Source organism: Salvelinus fontinalis, chromosome 4, assembly GCF_029448725.1.
Source record: "Salvelinus fontinalis isolate EN_2023a chromosome 4, ASM2944872v1, whole genome shotgun sequence".
NCBI classification, from domain to species: Eukaryota; Metazoa; Chordata; class Actinopteri; order Salmoniformes; family Salmonidae; genus Salvelinus; species Salvelinus fontinalis.
In genome coordinates this window covers 30890228-30907141 of record NC_074668.1, presented here as the reverse complement: position 1 = coordinate 30907141, position 16914 = coordinate 30890228, and the positions used below count along the sequence as shown (strand labels likewise).

General features: G+C 44.5%; 1 protein-coding gene across 6 annotated transcripts in view; it reads left to right on the top strand.

Moving 5' to 3' along the window:
* LOC129853505 (GTPase-activating protein and VPS9 domain-containing protein 1-like) overlaps positions 1–16290 on the top strand; it is a 32851-nt gene extending 16561 nt beyond the window's left edge. For 3 of the 6 annotated variants that reach the window (XM_055919630.1, XM_055919627.1, XM_055919625.1), the window contains 18 exons: positions 1084–1257; positions 4261–4398; positions 5632–5766; positions 6419–6529; positions 6891–6971; positions 7642–7988; positions 8182–8269; positions 8845–8877; positions 9645–9716; positions 9855–9974; positions 10052–10181; positions 10367–10479; positions 10795–10954; positions 11244–11431; positions 11683–11896; positions 12118–12190; positions 12309–12506; positions 12869–16290. In XM_055919630.1, the coding sequence (XP_055775605.1) occupies positions 1084–1257; positions 4261–4398; positions 5632–5766; positions 6419–6529; positions 6891–6971; positions 7642–7988; positions 8182–8269; positions 8845–8877; positions 9645–9716; positions 9855–9974; positions 10052–10181; positions 10367–10479; positions 10795–10954; positions 11244–11431; positions 11683–11896; positions 12118–12190; positions 12309–12506; positions 12869–13009 (2516 nt within the window). In that variant the 3' untranslated portion in view covers positions 13010–16290. The remainder of the gene's footprint in view (positions 1–1083; positions 1258–4260; positions 4399–5631; positions 5767–6418; positions 6530–6890; positions 6972–7641; positions 7989–8181; positions 8270–8844; positions 8878–9644; positions 9717–9854; positions 9975–10051; positions 10182–10366; positions 10480–10794; positions 10955–11243; positions 11432–11682; positions 11897–12117; positions 12191–12308; positions 12507–12868) is intronic. The other 3 variants (XM_055919631.1, XM_055919629.1, XM_055919628.1) reach the window with 2 other exon arrangements.
* The last annotated feature ends 624 nt before the right edge of the window (positions 16291–16914 follow it).

Below are 16914 nucleotides of genomic sequence, written 5' to 3'. Positions count from 1 at the left end.
ACCCTTTCTGCAGGGTCATCCTGACATGACCCTCCATCATGACAATGCCACCAGCCATACTGCTCGTTCTGTGTGTGATTTCCTGCAAGACAGGAATGTCAGTGTTCTGCCATGGCCAGCGATGAGCCCGGCTCTCAATTCCATTGAACACGTCTGGGACCTGTTGGATTGGAGGGTGAGGGCTAGGGCCATTCCCCCCAGAAATGGCTGGGAACTTGCAGGTGCCTTGGTGGAAGTGTGGTGTAACATCTCACAGCAAGAACTGGCAAATCTGGTGCAGTCCATGAGGAGATGCACTGCAGTACTTAATGCAGCTGATGGCCACACCAGACACTGACTGTTACTTTTGATTTTGACCCCTCCTTTGTTCAGGGACACATTATTCCATTTCTGTTAGTCACATGTCTGTGGAACTTGTTCAGTTTATGTCTGTTGTTGAATCTTCTTACACATGTTCAGTTTACTGAAAATAAACGCAGTTGACAGTGAGAGTCTGTTTCTTTTTTTGCTGAGTTTATATATTCACACACATAAATATACACCCCCCCCAGAGGTCCCTACTACAACTGCACTTGAAAAAACTTTCAAAGTTCTTTAAATTTTCCGTTTTGACTGACCTTCATGTCTTAAAGTAGTGATGGACTGTCGTTTCTCTTTGCTTATTTGAGCTGTTCTTGCCATAATATGGACTTAGCCCTATTTGGTAAAAGACCCATCTTCTGCACCCCCCCACCCCCCATCTTGTCACAACACAGCTGATTGGGTCAAATGCATGAAGGAAATAAATTCCTCATGAAGCTGGTTGAGAGAATGCCAAGAGTACAAAGCTGTCATCATGGCAAAGGGTTGCTATTTTGAAGAATCTCAAATAAAAAATATATTTTGATTGAACATTCTTTTATGGTTACTACATGTAGGTACTACACTACATGTGTTACTTCATAGTTTTGATGTATAGCGTAGAAAATAGTAAAAATAAAGAAAAACCCTAGGTGTTCTTAAACTTTTGACCGGTAGTGTATATCAATGTCAGGGATTGTTAAATTGAGCTGTGATAACTTTGTCAATATTTCTAACCCCTAGCCACCACTCAGGACAACCTGGATGACAAACTGAGGAAGTTTGAGATACGAGACATGATGGGCCTGACAGATGACCGGGATATCTCTGAGACTGTGAGTGAGACCTGGAGCACAGACGTGCTGGGCAGCGACTTTGACCCCAACATAGACGAAGATAGACTGCAGGAAATAGCTGGTAAGACATACAGTACCAGTCAAAAGTTTGTACACCTACTCATTCCAGGGTTTTTATTTTTACTGCTTTCTACATTGTAGAATAATAATGAAGACATCAAAACTATGAAATAACACATATGGAATCATGAAGTAAACAAAGTGTTAAACAAATCAAAATGTATTTTATATTTGAGATTCTTCAAAGTAGCCACCCTTTGCCTTGATGACAGCTTTGCACACTCCTGGTATTCTATCAACCAGGTTCACCCGGAACGCTTTTCCAACAGTCTTGAAGGAGTTCCAGCATATATGCCGTGTGTTTATTTATATATATTCACCTGACTGGTGTGGCATATCAAGAAACTGATTAAACAGCATGATCATTACACAGGTGCCACTCGTGCTGGGGAAAAAGGCCACTCTAAAATGTGCAGTTTTGTCACACAACACAATGCCACAGATGTCTCAAGTTGAGGGAGCGTCCAATTGGCATGCTAACTGCAGGAATGTCCACAAGTTATTTCCAGAGAATTTAACATGAATTTCTCTACCATAAGCCTCCTCAAATGTCATTTTAGAGAATTTAGCAGTACATCCAACCGGCCTCACAACAGGCTACGGACAACGAACGCAATTGTATTTTATCGGAGGCAATTTGAGAGGGAAAGGGAAAGTGAGGATACCTTACAACTGAATGCCTTCAACTGAAATGTGTCTTCCGCATTTAACCCAACCCCTCTGAATCAGAGAGGTGTGGGGGGCCGCCTTATTCGACATCCACGTCTTCGGCGCCCGAGGAACAGTGGGTTAACTCCCTTGCTCAGGGGCAGGACGACAGATTTTTTTCCTTGTCGGGGATTCGATCCACCAACCTTTCGGTTACTGGCCTAACGCTCTAACCACTAGGCTACCGTGACGAGATCCCGAGGCCCATTGTTAGGCCCATTTATTTATTTTTTTTAAAAAAATTTTATAAATATGTATCTGGCACCAATAAATGCAAAGCTGTATTCCCAGTCATGTGAAATCCATAGATTAGGGCCAAATTAATTTATTTCAATTGACTGATTTCCTCATATGAACTGTAGCTCAGTAAAATCTTTGAAATTGTTGCATATTTTTGTTAAGAAAATGTAGCACAATACTGTCATGTTGTGGTGTATGTTGTAAACGGCATGTTATGGTTTCCTCTCCATAAGCAGCCCTGTCCTATAAAGCACTCTATCCCTTGAGGACTTATCATTGCTATTTCTTAATTTTACTTTTTTCGAGTGATGTTTGGATGGGTGTGTTCTTGATTGAGGTCACTCTCTTGAATGCCCTTTAAGTTTAGCTATGGGTAGATGGTTATATGTGGGTAGAAAATGGGCACTTCGGGCTGAATCCCAACTTGAGATCCTTGTGCATAACTAGAATGTTCCCATTGAAGCATCGATGCATGATTTCAATCAAAGTATGAGTTCCATGTGTGCAGCTCATTATCATTATCTGCTATTCATCTAGCTTGTATTTCTAACTTTTGTGTTTGTTTTTTTAATAGTTCCGCTCATTATAGCCTATGGTCACATTTATTCTGGAGTATCCCATTTTATTTAGCTAATTCTGTAAATTAAGGACAACCTTTAATGTTCTTTAATGGCGTCCGCATACATCCAAGCCGAAACAGTTCGGTAGATTTCGTGCATATATTATGACGACGTTTTGGACTTAGCGAGTTTTTTGGGGTGGGTTGGTCGTTCACACCAAAACAGTTCTGGAGGCAAGCTGAAGGTTGAAGTCTACGCCCATTTATCGGTGATTGGTCAACAGTAGGGGTTCTTAAATAAAGTCTTATCATTCAATGAGAAATGTTTTCATGCACATTTTTTTCATTGAACAATAATGCACCGAACATCTTAGATGTAAAATCACGCAAATAAGATTTATTTGTCAAAAACGTCAAAATTAATGACAGATTTCTTGATTTAGATTAGTTCTGACTATTTTGGAGTGGCTACGGCGTCTCTAAATGGCCAAAAGTTACTATTGCTGCTTTTTTTCTCGTTTTTCAAGAGAAGGTCTTTTTAAGGGAGTTTACGAGCACACTTGTTCGGTTAGACAAGTTCAGCTTGGCACCAGCCGAACTGAAGCATGCTGACGCCTTAAGACATCAGAATTGTTCATTTTATTCCATGCAAACCTCTCTCTCTCGCTCATATATATATATATATTCACTCAGTCTCTGCAGTCTTATTGACCTTGGTTCCTTCTCATTTGCATCCACCATTTTTCATTGCTCGGAATATGGCGTTGGGGGACTTTTCCATCATTAAGTGAATTTACAACGGTTTCCTTATGTGTTTTCTCCAAGGGATTGGGTTATGAGATGCACATTAAATATCCATTAATACCTCATTATCCCACTGATAAGATTACCATGATAATGAGGCAGACATTCTAATTGTTTCACTTCTTGTTGTGCCACTCATTTAATCATCCACCTGAAAGACAAGTGCTCTGCGCCTCTACCTTGAAGACTGTAAACATGGACAGCAGGGTAGAGCTCCTGCCGCAAGGAAGGGCCCTGCCCCCGCCCTGCAGACTGTTGCCTGGGCGCTGTCACGCACGTGCGCCTGTGTGTGCTGTGAAGTGGAAACATGGCGTACCTGGGAGTGTGGGTACCACGGGTCGACTCATGATCCGCACCCCGGCCACCATACTCCCACTCACACCTGCTAGCTCTTTCCCCTCCTCCGCATTCTTCTGCCTTGTTAACCTGCCGCAGCATCCCAAATGGAAATGGAGGGACGTCGTGTGGAGGACTTTGTGGGAGGGTGGGTGAGGGGTAATTTGGTTGTGAGTAATGCCCGGCTTAATCAACAGCTCAAAGTCATGGCTCAGGGGGCGGCAGTGGGGTGAGATATTACCATTAACCTTTGACCTTTGGCACAGTTGTGTGTCTGTGTGTGTGCGCATGCCTTTGGGCCCAGCATGAAATGCCCGTGACCCCAGGCTTTCTCTCTCTGTCTGCGTGTGTGCTCAGGGGCGGCTGTAGAGAACATGCTGGGCAGCCTGCTGTGTCTACCAGGCTCTGGTTCAGTGCTGCTAGACCCATATGGATCCACCATCTCCGAGACCACCAGCGAGGCCTGGAGTGTGGAGGTCCTGCCCAGCGACTCAGGTGGGTTCAGTGTGGAGAAGGGGATTAAAGGGGCTGAAGGGTGTCTCCTGTCTATTTCACAACTTCCTACACACATTTTCCATGAGTTTCTATGTAGATTCATTTTCTTGTCTTCCTCCATGCACTGCATCTGCATGAGTCACTCCAGTAGGTGTGTGCACGGTATGAATCTCTGTGTGTGTGGGCGGACATGCCAGGTGTGGCGTCCCCCAGTTCCAAATCAAGGAAGTGGGTGCAATCTGTCATGTTTGTGTGCACTAGCCTGTCTATCAGGGCACATCTGCCTGTGACAGTATAAGGCAGCTCTGGGCTTCCCCAGAGGAACCTCCAGGTGTGTTTGCACCTGTAGTGAAGGAACTGTCGTGAGGAAATGTGCAAGGAGTGCTGTTGTCTGCTGGCGACATCCTCTCACAAATCTGTAGGCTTTGCAGTTCTCTTCGGACAGTGGTTCTATGTATGGACATGTGCTGAGCAGTTCCAGCACAGTGTGAATGTGGTCCCATTGCAGCAGTTACAAACCATACCTTGTGATGAACTGCAGGAATCATATCAATCTTGCACTGTCTGTTATTTAGTTAAAACAGGGTTAACCCTTATGTTAGATTACGTAAATTCCCTTGAAAGTCAGTGTTTCATGAATATCAATTGAGTGCTCTAATAAAAGCATACCTAGGGTTTCTTGGGAAAGCCCGGACTCTGTTAATTGAAGTGCACCATTGCAATATGTGCAGTGTTAAATTGACATGCATGAGTGTCTTGATTGCTTTTTGTTCCGTTTGCTGCCCCTGTTCTCCTCTGTAATAGGGCTATCTGATGCTCACCTGGAGTTGAGCGCTTGTTTCATGGCTAGGCAGCAGAAAACTACACTCCAAAGAGCACTTCACTAGCACATTATTACTAATGAGCATGCAAATGACTAAGCCTGTTACTATGGAGCCTCTGGGTTAAGCTGAACAGCTCCATTGGGCAGCCACAAAATGGGCTGGACTTGACTTTCTGTTTTTCTCTTTGTCAGTTGTAAATGGTTTGTTTTCTTTCGTGCATATGAGCTTTTCTTATCTATTACTTTGTCCTCCCAGAGAAGGGAGAGCAAACATACAGCAAGGTGTACATTGGCATTCATAGGCCTATTTTAGGCTGCCTACTGTATGCAAGAACAAACCACATTGACTATAACGGGATGTGACTGTGCTGTGTGTGTGTGTGTGTGTACCTCCCCCTAATCCCCTCCAGAAGCCCCAGACCTGAAGCAGGAGGAGCGTCTACAGGAGCTAGAGAGCTGCTCAGGGGTGGGCAGCACCTCCGATGACACAGAGGTCAGAGAGGTCAGCTCTCGGCCCAGCACCCCAGGGCTCAGCGTCGTCTCAGGTACCCTGCGTCTGTCAATCATTGAAGCTGTGCGGTTAAACCCTATACATCAGGTTTCATTACATATAAAACACATAGGTTGCTTTTACTTGATTTCCCACTAACCGGTCAGTTACATGGAATACATGCGGGCTAGTTTAAAACCACGTTGGGAGTTGTCTGTGTTAGTTGGAAAACCGTCAAATAATGCTAAATAGCCAGGACAATCAGGTTGGTGTGAGAGTTTGGCAAGGACACAGAGGTTAACCCTGGCACTCTGTACTGGTAGCTCAGGTGAACAAGCCGTGCTGACATGCTTGCCGTAGCATTCCAGATTAAGAGGACTGGGCTAGTGCCCATGGCTGAGCCCCTATAGGAACATGTCCCAGAGGGGCCGGGCCGATGGATAGGCTCTGTCTGATTATCACTCTTACTGCAGCTATCTGTGTCACCATCCCCACCCATGGGATCTCCCGCTACCATATTTAGAGGTCCCAGTGGGATCATTCGGCATATCCGTTCAATACACTGTGTATGGTGTCATAATGCTACCTTTCAAATGTCACACATTCAATCCCTCAGAATAGGAGCTAGTCAGCCAAACCAAGTCTTCCACCAAATGTAAACATCTCCTGGATGACAGACTTTTGAACAGACACTTTCTCTTCTGCAGCGACATCAGAAGACATCCCCAACAAGACAGAGGACCTGCGGTCAGAGTGCAGCTCGGACTTTGGGGGGAAGGACTCTGTGACCAGTCCAGATGGGGAGGAGTCATCCCATGGTAGGAGAGCGGGAAGAGTCACCTCAACCCTGGCCTGGCTGTGCCATCACTACACTGTCATCAGCAAGACCTATCAATCCCTGTCTGCTCTATAGCTGAGCTGCCACAACCTCTCCACTACACTAGAATGCTGCTGACCCTGTTGGAGTCTTTCTGCTATGTTTTCATATAAGATGTTTAGACCATATTGCTCAAATACAAAGCGTAGGTACATTGATTATGATGACTCTCTTTGTATAATACGAAGCACAGAATAGCCCATGCGCTTTTCAATGACATGACCAATTATAGCTGAAAGTGGCTCTCTGTTTAGTGTATGAATGTCATTCATAATTCTCTATTTCCCCTCTTGTTGTTTCAGGAGCACATCACAGTTTGGCCTCTCCACCCTCTCAGGCTGACTCCTTACTGGCCATGTTTGATCCACTCTCTTCCGGCGAAGGTAATTTCTGCTTCCACAATGCTCTGGGGTCTTTGCTGTGTCGAGTGTCCAATCAAACCCGGAAATGAGCATCATTAAGTCGTGTCTAATGGCGTGGGCTCACAGAACAGCTTGAGCTCTGAGAAATGAACCAAAAGAGTCTCGCCCCAATTACTGGACAAAACATTAGTGCAATAAAAATGTCTACTGCGTGGGAATGTCATTTCAATTAGCTAATTTGGTGTATAAAATTTCCATTGTGGTTTGCTCTTTGTTCTCTCTGCTCTTGGTAAATTGTGGCCCTGTCTTGCTCAGTGTTGTTGTGAGTGGAGGAGGAGATGGCTGGAGAGGGAGGGGAGCTGTGGCAGGACTGTGTGTCTGTGGCAAGGTGAAGGGATGACAGGTTGAGAGACCTCACCCCAGGCACTTTGGCACAGTCCCCTTGTCCCACTGTGCTCATGGCACCAGGCTGCCATTGGAAGCTTTTCAGGAGAGACAATCTACCCTTGGAACAGGTGGCCTACCCACACCTAGGGCTTGTCTCCCATCAACCTCTCTCTAGCACTGTCCCTTACGTTCTAAATGTATTGCTGTTCTTTTGTTTCTGGACAATCTGGGTAATTGAGAGTGTGATACACCCCTATGTATTAAGCTGTATGACCAAACTAAGCCATGTTTTTTCCCCCCACAGATTCCTCCACTGGTACCATCGTGAGGCCCAAGGTGCACTACGCCAGGCCCCTTCATCCTCCCCCTGACCCTCCCATCCCAGAGACCTGTGCCCTGGGCCAGGAGCCCCGCTACTCCCTGTTCACGCCCCACTGCCTGGCCCAAGCCGAGCTGGAGCACACCAAGCAGCGCCACTCCTACACAGACAGGCTGGTACGCAGCCGCAGCTCTGACATTGTGTGCCCAGGCCGCCGACCCACCAGCGACCCGGGCCTGAACCGCAGGGCTGCAGCCGAGGAGCGGGACCATGCCGGGGCCTTCTTTATGGGTCCGTTCTCGTCTCCTAGCAAGGACTCCCTGAAAGGAGAGGTGAGAGCTGCTGGTCATCGCTGCCTGTATCGTGTGTCAGTCCTGTATGCTGCTCTCCAAGCCTAGTTTTAGACCTACTGCTCTATAGCAATAGTCTAAGTTTGAACTCTACTGTAAGCCTTTCTTTCCTGTCCTACCGTACAGTATGTCACTATGGATTTTAAAACATACTTGAACGTCTGTTTTCCCAAAGGTTGAGGAGAGAAAGGACAGTGATGAGGAAAAGTCTGATCGCAGCAGACCGTGGTGGAAGAAACGCTTTCAGTCAGCCATTCCTAAAGGTAAACAATCACTTCAACTACTCTTTTCCCCTCCATCACTGTGTCATTTTGGCATACTGTCTGTTGCAAGAAATGCTTTTAGTGGGTTAAATTGTTACAATTCGTTAGAGAATTGCATGGTTCCTATGTATCGTACATTATTTTCATTCTTTCACTATCTTCTCTTAATCACATCTGTTGCAGAAAATGGAGTGTTTCAGACCTGTACTGTTTGTAACGTGAGAAAGGGAGTGATGATGCGTGATAGATTACACATCTCTTGTTGCAGTTAAACCCCAAACCATCTCTCATGGAAGTGTCAGGGAAATAATGAGCTGTGCCTACAAGAGATGACTGCGTATTACTCTTTTAGATAATGATGTTCCTTTAGGGAACATTAAAGTTGTATTAATAAAGCCAGATCTGCAAAGAGAAGTGTAAACCTGTGAAGTCCACATAAAGGCCCTTCTGTTGGCCTGGCCTTGCTGCTGCTGTGCTGTGAATACCATGGTGATGTGTAGCCCCTCACACAGAGTGGCAGCCAGGCAGACTGAGTGTGTGAAAGGCCAACCTTGTCTGTTGTGTTCCTCACACAGTGCTGTATTGGACGGCTGAGAGTGAAGTCCCAGGTAACACGTCCCGACACTGTAACTGTCACCATTGAGCTAGCGGCTCTGAAGTCAGTGGCTGAGTTCTGTAGGTCATGAGGCTTGTAGACGTGGCCCTTTGTGATAAAGCTGTGATGTGATATGGTGCCACCTGAGTTGATGTCTCTGGCTCAGCATTCATGCATTTGTTTTGGTTGTCTCCATTTTTATTTTTGCACTGTACTGTTTGCGATACAACATTGTGAGCCAATGTTAGTGGAGCGCACAGAATGGCAACCCATTTAGTCGAATCATTGCTAGTCCTCCACATTCTCTCCCTTTAAAAATCTGTCCTGTAGGATACGTCTTATCTGGACACATCCCGTTTGTCTAGTTGACATGTTATTAGGATGAACCTCACCTGCTTATTTGTACAAATATATACACTTACTGTATATATTGATATTTTATCATGTGTATATATCTATGATCTTATTTCTCCATTGCGGTCTGGCAGTCGTATTATTTCAGCCATGTTGGTTTTATTTACCACTTTTCCTTTGCTATTTTCATGCAGTAAAAAGATGGATAAATCTCCTTCGTTTTGTTCAGTGATATGATGCTATGCTGCGGTATGCATCTCTCCTCTGCATTGTTAGTCAGAAAATACCTTGTATAAACACATGCTGTTAATGCTGTAGTGAACCACTGCTGTGTGAAGTGAGTCATGATGGGACTGTGGTCCAGAGACGGTGAGAGGAGAGCGTAGCTGCACTTCTCCTAGCTCACTCATTATGCCCTCTCCACAGCTCCGATAGCAGCCTTACGGAAAAGGGACAAGCAGGAGAAAGACAATATGGGCCATGAACGTGTCCCACAAGGTCTGTCCTGATTTACTGTCATTGCACTCAGATATTGCTGAATCACAGGGAAAGGAATTGGGCATGTTTCCCATGGTGGGTTTAATCCAAATGTGTCCTGTGTGTGTCTGTGCCTGTGGTGTCTCCTGTATGTGTCAGACGACCCTCTGTTCAGGAACTCCCAGGCCCAGGCAGCAGAAGACATCCTTGACAAGTACAGGAACATCAAGAGGACCAGTCCCAGTGAAGGAGCTACTGCTGCAGCCTACGACGCCACAGGTCAGTTTCTTTCTCACTCAGGTACACACACACACACACGTTAAATTAATTTGAGCGTGTGAATGTGTTGTACACAGAGTTGTGTGGAGATGAGTGTGTGCACAACTCCCCCAGAGACGAAGCTCTGCAGAACATGTCCACAGACGACCTGCCAGACTCAGCCAGCCAGACAGCCCAGCAACACGATTCCAACAAGTTCTCATTCAGGTCAATCAACGCTAACCAACTCACAGGAATCACACAGCTAGGATATTGATAATAGTAATAATAAGATCTTTGTTTATACATCAGATTTCATGTGATGCTTAATTAGCCAGAAGTGCTTCAGAGGCGAAAGATAAGACTGTCAAAACAAATCTACATTTGGCAATTTTTTAACTCAAATTTTGCAGTGATGCAAAGAAGAAGTTGAGGCTGGCCTTGTGTTCAGCAGAGTCTGTGGCCTTCCCTCTCATGGCTCCTGCCACCACACGCAATGGGCTGCCTGACCACACAGACTTTGAAGGTACCAGACGAGCTACTGTAAAAAATCACTGATCTGTTTTGCATTCTATCATCACTGTTCATATTATATCTGGCCACATTCATTCCTGTAAGTAAGCCATCCCACTACACGTTGACCATCAGGGCACGGCCACACACAATAGAAAGTGAAATTATTACATTTGAAATCCGTAAGAGACCAGCTCTGTAGTCATCAGTCACATCCACATGTCAGGGGGGAGCAGGGCAGGCTGATCTGATTACAGCAGTAGCCCTTCTCCCAGTGAGGGGCCTGCGTATCTGACCCACCGCCACCTCCCTCCCGTCTCCTTCCCAGACAACGAGATCGTGTGCTTCCTGAAGGTCCAGCTGGCGGAGGCCATCAACCTGCAGGATAAGAACCAGATGGCCCAGATCCAGGAGACCACGCGCTGCGTCAGCCGCTTCGACACACGCACCTGCAAGAAGCTGCTGGCTGCCATTGCTGAGGATTACAGGTAACTGTGGAGGAAGACAGACATGCTGCCGAAGGACCAGCACTGCACATTCACCTCTTCTACTGCAGGACGTAGTTCCGTGGCATAGTTGGTTGTTTTGTTTGAAATACCTGTGTGTGTCTATTTGAAAGGATAAAAGAAACATTTTGGTTGACTGTCAATGAATGTTGAATGTACTGTCTTATTTCACCGGTATTATCTCAGATCAACATAAATTTGTCACTGAACACAACTGTTAATAAGCATAATCCATAATGCCTGTCTGTGTGTCCGTTGTACCCTCCGGTAGGAAGCGGGCACCCTACATAGCGTATCTGACGCGGTGTCGGCAGGGCCTGCAGACATCCCATGCCCACCTGGAGAGGCTGCTGCAGAGGGTGCTGAGGGACAAGGAGGTGGCTAACCGCTACTTCACCACAGTCTGTGTTCGCCTCCTACTGGAACACATGGAGGCTAAGTCCCTGGACTTCATCAAAGGTCTTTGCCGCTTATTACTGACACACTCGCTGTGATATTGTAACCATGAATCTACTCATGTCTCTGCTAGTTGATTGTCCGCTGAATGGCCATAGAGTGGAATTCAAAATACAGACACGGATATTCAACCTAACTACCTGCACCACACTGCAGTGCGTCAATCTGTAACCTCTAAAATACTGTATCTCAGGTTCCTCCCCCAGCCTTCCAGGGGTGCATAGTGCTCAGTGTGTCTGTCTCTGCCCCTCCAGCCTTCCAGGGGTGCACAGCGTCAGACGACAAGACTGCGGCGGTGGAGGACTTCCTGCGCTACCTGTACGGGGCCATGGCCCATGACGCAATCTGGCAGTATGCCAGCGAGGATCAGCTGCAGGATGCCCAGATGGCCATCGAGCGCAGCGTCATGAACCGCATCTTCAAGCTGGCCTTCTACCCCAACCAGGACGGGGACATCCTGAGAGACCAGTGAGTAACGGTGACCACCTCAGTCACACAGCCCCAGCCTCAGTATGGCTGCTACCCCTGACGCTATCAAATGACCCAGAATCCTCTCCTCCTCCTCTGATGCTATTGTAGCAGCAGTATCTTTGACATATTTGAATAACCAATACCCTGTATTGCTATGTTATGTGTTTATCTTAGGCTACTGTATCTATTGCTCTCTACATCCATGTTTCCCCCTCTAGGCTTCTTCAGGAACACATAGCACGTCTCTCAAAAGTGGTGACAGCGAATCACAAAGCTCTTCAAATCCCAGAGGTAATGCCCCACAGATTTGTATCCCCCAACTGTCCGTCAAAGTCTGAGATGTTTTGTGTTGATGTTTTGGACCTCTACAGATTTGACATGCTGAATGCTTTTTCCTGTGTGGCTCCAGGTGTATGCGAGGGAGGCTCCCTGGCCGTCTGCCCAGTCAGAGATCCGGACCATCAGTGCCTACAAGACCCCTCGGGACAAAGTGCAGTGTATTTTACGCATGTGTTCCACCATCATGAATCTCCTGAGTCTGGCCAACGAGGACTCTGTCCCCGGAGCTGACGATTTTGTCCCTGTGCTCGTCTTTGTCCTGATAAAGGTGAGCGTCCATCGCAAACTGATATCAAGTTACTCTGAGATGTTTACAACAACATATTCACTTTAGATAATGAAAATTGATACCTCATTAAACCATATCTTTAATTTCACAAACATAGTTATTAAAAGGATAGGTTTTGCTAGAAGTATGACCCTCGTCTCCCTAAAATGCAGATGGGAGAACTGTATCCTTAGCAGACCTTCTGACAATTCTTTCTCACCTAGACAACTGTATAGTAAATGTGTAGTAGCAGAAAGATCTTGCTGTATGATAACTTGTATGGACATATTAACATACGGCATGTATTATACATGGCGGACGTGTGGCTCTCTCCGTGGTTAATGTGAGCCCCCTCCCTCCAGGCAAACCCGCCTTGCCTGCTGTCCACTATTCAGTACATCAATAATTTCTACGCCAGCCGGCTGAGTGGGGAGGAGTGCTATTGGTGGATGCAGTTCACCGCGGCAGTGGAATTCATTAAGACCATCGACGATCGCAAGTGAAGCAGAACAGCCACCTGTATGGGCAGACCGTGGTGAAGGAGACGGGACTGGGAAACTTCCCAACAAACTGCTCCCTCTCTCTCTGCTCCCCACAGCCACCAGGACCCAGGCCCACATCCTGTCTGCTGTCTGTTTGTATAGCTGTACATAGTCAGAGACTGAGAGTATATATGCTTATTAAGTGGGCAAAATCCAGTTTTTACAGTGGAGAAAAAGGCCTTGAAAAAATTGCAGATTTTAACTTTGAACTTAAACTAATTCATTTTTTTTCCTTTCGTCTCTTGGGTCTCCGTAGTCATGGTGAGGTGTGGGGGTCTGCATCTGAAGTGTTCTATCTTAAGTTATGATTCTGATGTTAAATTGACTGATAAAGCTTCTAATCAGATGAAAGGGGACCATGTTTCCTAGAGATGATCTCAGATAAATGTTGTGGAAGGGGACTTCAAGAAGGTGATGGAAGTTCTTCCTTGTTAAATTGTGCAATCTTTCCCCTGAAATACTTATGCTCTTCAGATGCATCGTATCCTGGGGAATCACAAAACTCAATAGATACTGAGTATTCGTGACTCAAGTACATTATAAGATCAATCCATAATAGTAATGCTAATGTTTCTATTTTTAACGCTACCACATTGATAATAGGTTAACTTTTTTTTTTCATCAAATGTTAACAAATGTAGTCATTTCAGTTCATCCTTTCCTAAATACTTATTTTTATGTGGCAATTTTGACACAAGGGCCCACATATTTATATATGAAATAAAATGTATGTATTTATTTCATTCTATTTAATGCTTTTAAACAAACAAACAAACAAACAAAAAAAAAATATATAGTGTTAGGACAAGGAGCAGCGTTGTCCTTGGACTGAAAAGCCCCCAGGATGAGATATCAGTAGCACTGCTTATTTGGAATTACTGAAAATGAGTGCCTTGAGGGGCGTTTTGTGTAAGTCTATTAATTTTCTATATATTCTTAAGTATGAGGGTTCTGCTCTTTATTTTCCGTAAACGATTGGCATTACTCTCCCATCCCATTATCACCAATGAGCCCCACAGCCTCTTTTTAAGAAACCTCTGTTCAACCTTAATGCTGGGAGTGACCTCTGAGGAGGACAGGCAGTGTGGAACACCGCTGGTTGTTTCAGTTAATTCCCTTTGCACTCATTTCCTTCCCATTACCGTTATGCCCTTGAATATCCAAGATTCTACCTCAGTTAGAACCAATGAACCTGCCATTTATTTTGGGCACAAGTCTTTAACATTGGTTGGATAGAAAGAATAATGGAGCAGGTATTTACTGTTCAAGGGGCTTCTATAGCATCATCTTCCCCTGCTACAATGAAGCATACTAGTATGTAATATTTTTTATTTTAGGTGGGTCAAAGTAACCATTGGTATTCAAGGTAGCAAAGCATTTCCAAATGAACAAAGTTAGGTATTTCTGTAGTTGAATGCATGTATGTGTCAGCATAGAGCAGACAGGCTAGTGATTGGATTAGCTCTACCTCACATGATCAAGAAAGGGACTCTTCATGCGTATGCACGCGTGGATTATTTTATTTCTTTTACCAATTTAGAGTGCAGGGATATTCCAGTTTCATAACTTTCTTCCACTTACAGGCATGTTTCTCCTCTGCCTGTTCTGTGTCAGGGGCTCCCGAGTGGCACAGCGGTCTAAGGCACTGCATCTCAGTGCTAGAGGTGTCACTACAGACCCTGGTTCAATTCCAGGCTGTATCACATCCGGCCCTGATTGGGAGTCCCATAGGGCGGCGCACAATTGGCCTAGCGTCGTTAGGGTGTCGCCGGGGTAGGCCGTCATTGTAAATAAGAATTTGTTCTTAAGTGGCTTGCCTAGTTAAATATACGTAGGTTAAAAAAACAAAAGAAGGGAAAAAAACTGTTTCAAAACCACTTGCAGCCAAATTTCAAAACTCAAACTCCTGTTCTGTTTTCATTGCAGCTAAAAAAGAAGGAACACACTATGTTTGTGCACTTAGTATTGTGCCAAGTGTTTTGTCTTATTTGATGTGTTAAATGACTGCTGTCATATCACATGAATAGACAGCACAACAAAAAGAACAAACAATCAGAACACTGACATGTTACTGACCGTTGGAAAAAGTCTGTGATGGGCGTGAGAGGTTGGTGTGTTAAACGAGTGCGTCTCCTCTTGCACTGTCTTATAGGATGGTCTTCTTACTGTAGCTACAGTACTACTCCACGAGCAGTAAATCCTTGCTGGTAAAAAATCTATAATACTTCTCTTTTCCAACTCAGGCCAGGTATGAAAGGGTTGAGAAGAATGAGGCTTGGTTTTCTTTTGAGTCTGTGACCATGATGTCATTTATTTTTCAAAGTTCAGAGCTAAATTACTCGGATTTTTTGTACGAGGTTAGTGACGCTTGAGCCCTACATTCTACAAGCAGAACATTTGACATGTTTTCTACTTCCCTGCTCTTTAGTAATGAGTTGCACTCGTTTGAACTAATGCCTCTGACATTAAAATACTGTAATTGAGATGATTATATGGGTAGTTTAGCTAGGTCTTACTGTTAGTCATAAGGACACACATTTATAAGCAATCTCTAAAGGTGGGATATGTTAGTGTTTTCTCCCCATTCCCGGACTTCTGTTCCTGGACTTCTGTTCCTGGTTTTTGAGGAATATGTGTGTACAGCATCTACCGTTTTAAATACACCTCTGCTAAATAGATGATACTGCTTTCTAACCTGTTTGAAAACACACCCATGTACTATGTCACCAAATGTAGATAGACTGTATCTATAAGTGTTTGTGGTGTCACTTTAGAGGTACTGTACAGTACAGACCAAATGTGAAACAATCTGGACCTGACTAGTGTTTCAATGTTCCCATATACATATCAGTGACTCTTTTTAATAGCTAAAAAAGCTACAACCAGCCTAAGTGTCTGACCTGAGTGATACTGTTCATACACAGTGACGGAATACGTCTTATTGTGAAGTTAAAGTACACATCCTAACATTGAGAACTCTGTACTATAGCCTGATTTAGCATTGATTGTATGCAAACAAGTAGACAGTTGGTGGATGAAGAGACACTTGCCTATGAAATCTGGTCTTCAAAGCTTTACAATCCTCCCTGTGCTCTGTTCCCTGTACAGAGTAGGCAGAATAATACATTTGACATTTGTAAGCTTGCACAATTATGACATATGCAGAGGGGTAGGAGATCTGTCTTTAATGTGATTAATGTATTATATAAATCTTAAACTATTAAACAGTCATTTTTCTGTGACTCGGTATCCTGTTATTTGTTTGCATGCAAGTATAGTGTGTGAAAGCTCTCTAATGGAGGGATGTTTTCATATTCTGTTGGTGATATACTGTAGCTTTGTAATTCAGATTTAGCTTTAGAGAAATTCTGAAATTCAGGCTGCACAATAAATGGTACATGTTGACTGTATTTTTGCATGGAACATAATTGTTGGAGAGGGCAACAGAGCAAGATCATCCTATCTCGGCAGCGCCACATATAGCAACCTCTAACCAAACATTTAATTACTGCTGACAAGTGTACGCCAAATTTGTAATTGGAGATTTCCCTCATCTAAAAGCTCCACTCACTTCACCCATAGCCTTCTCTAATAGTAATCTTTCTTACAAAAAAAAGGTCCTCGGAGTGGCTTGCATCTCCTGATAATATCTCTCAATTGTTAATTTAAATTCAAATGTTCTGTGCAGTTAATTAGTTGGATTAATTAACCAATGGCAAAATTGGCCTGGTTTAGAGTTTGGGTCTTTTTGTTTGTGATACATTGTTTCCCCAATCACTGTTTGCCCACGATCCCATTGTGATCATATCCTGCATTACACAGCTCTGGCTGTATGAGCAACAGCTACGTTTCATTATATACTACAC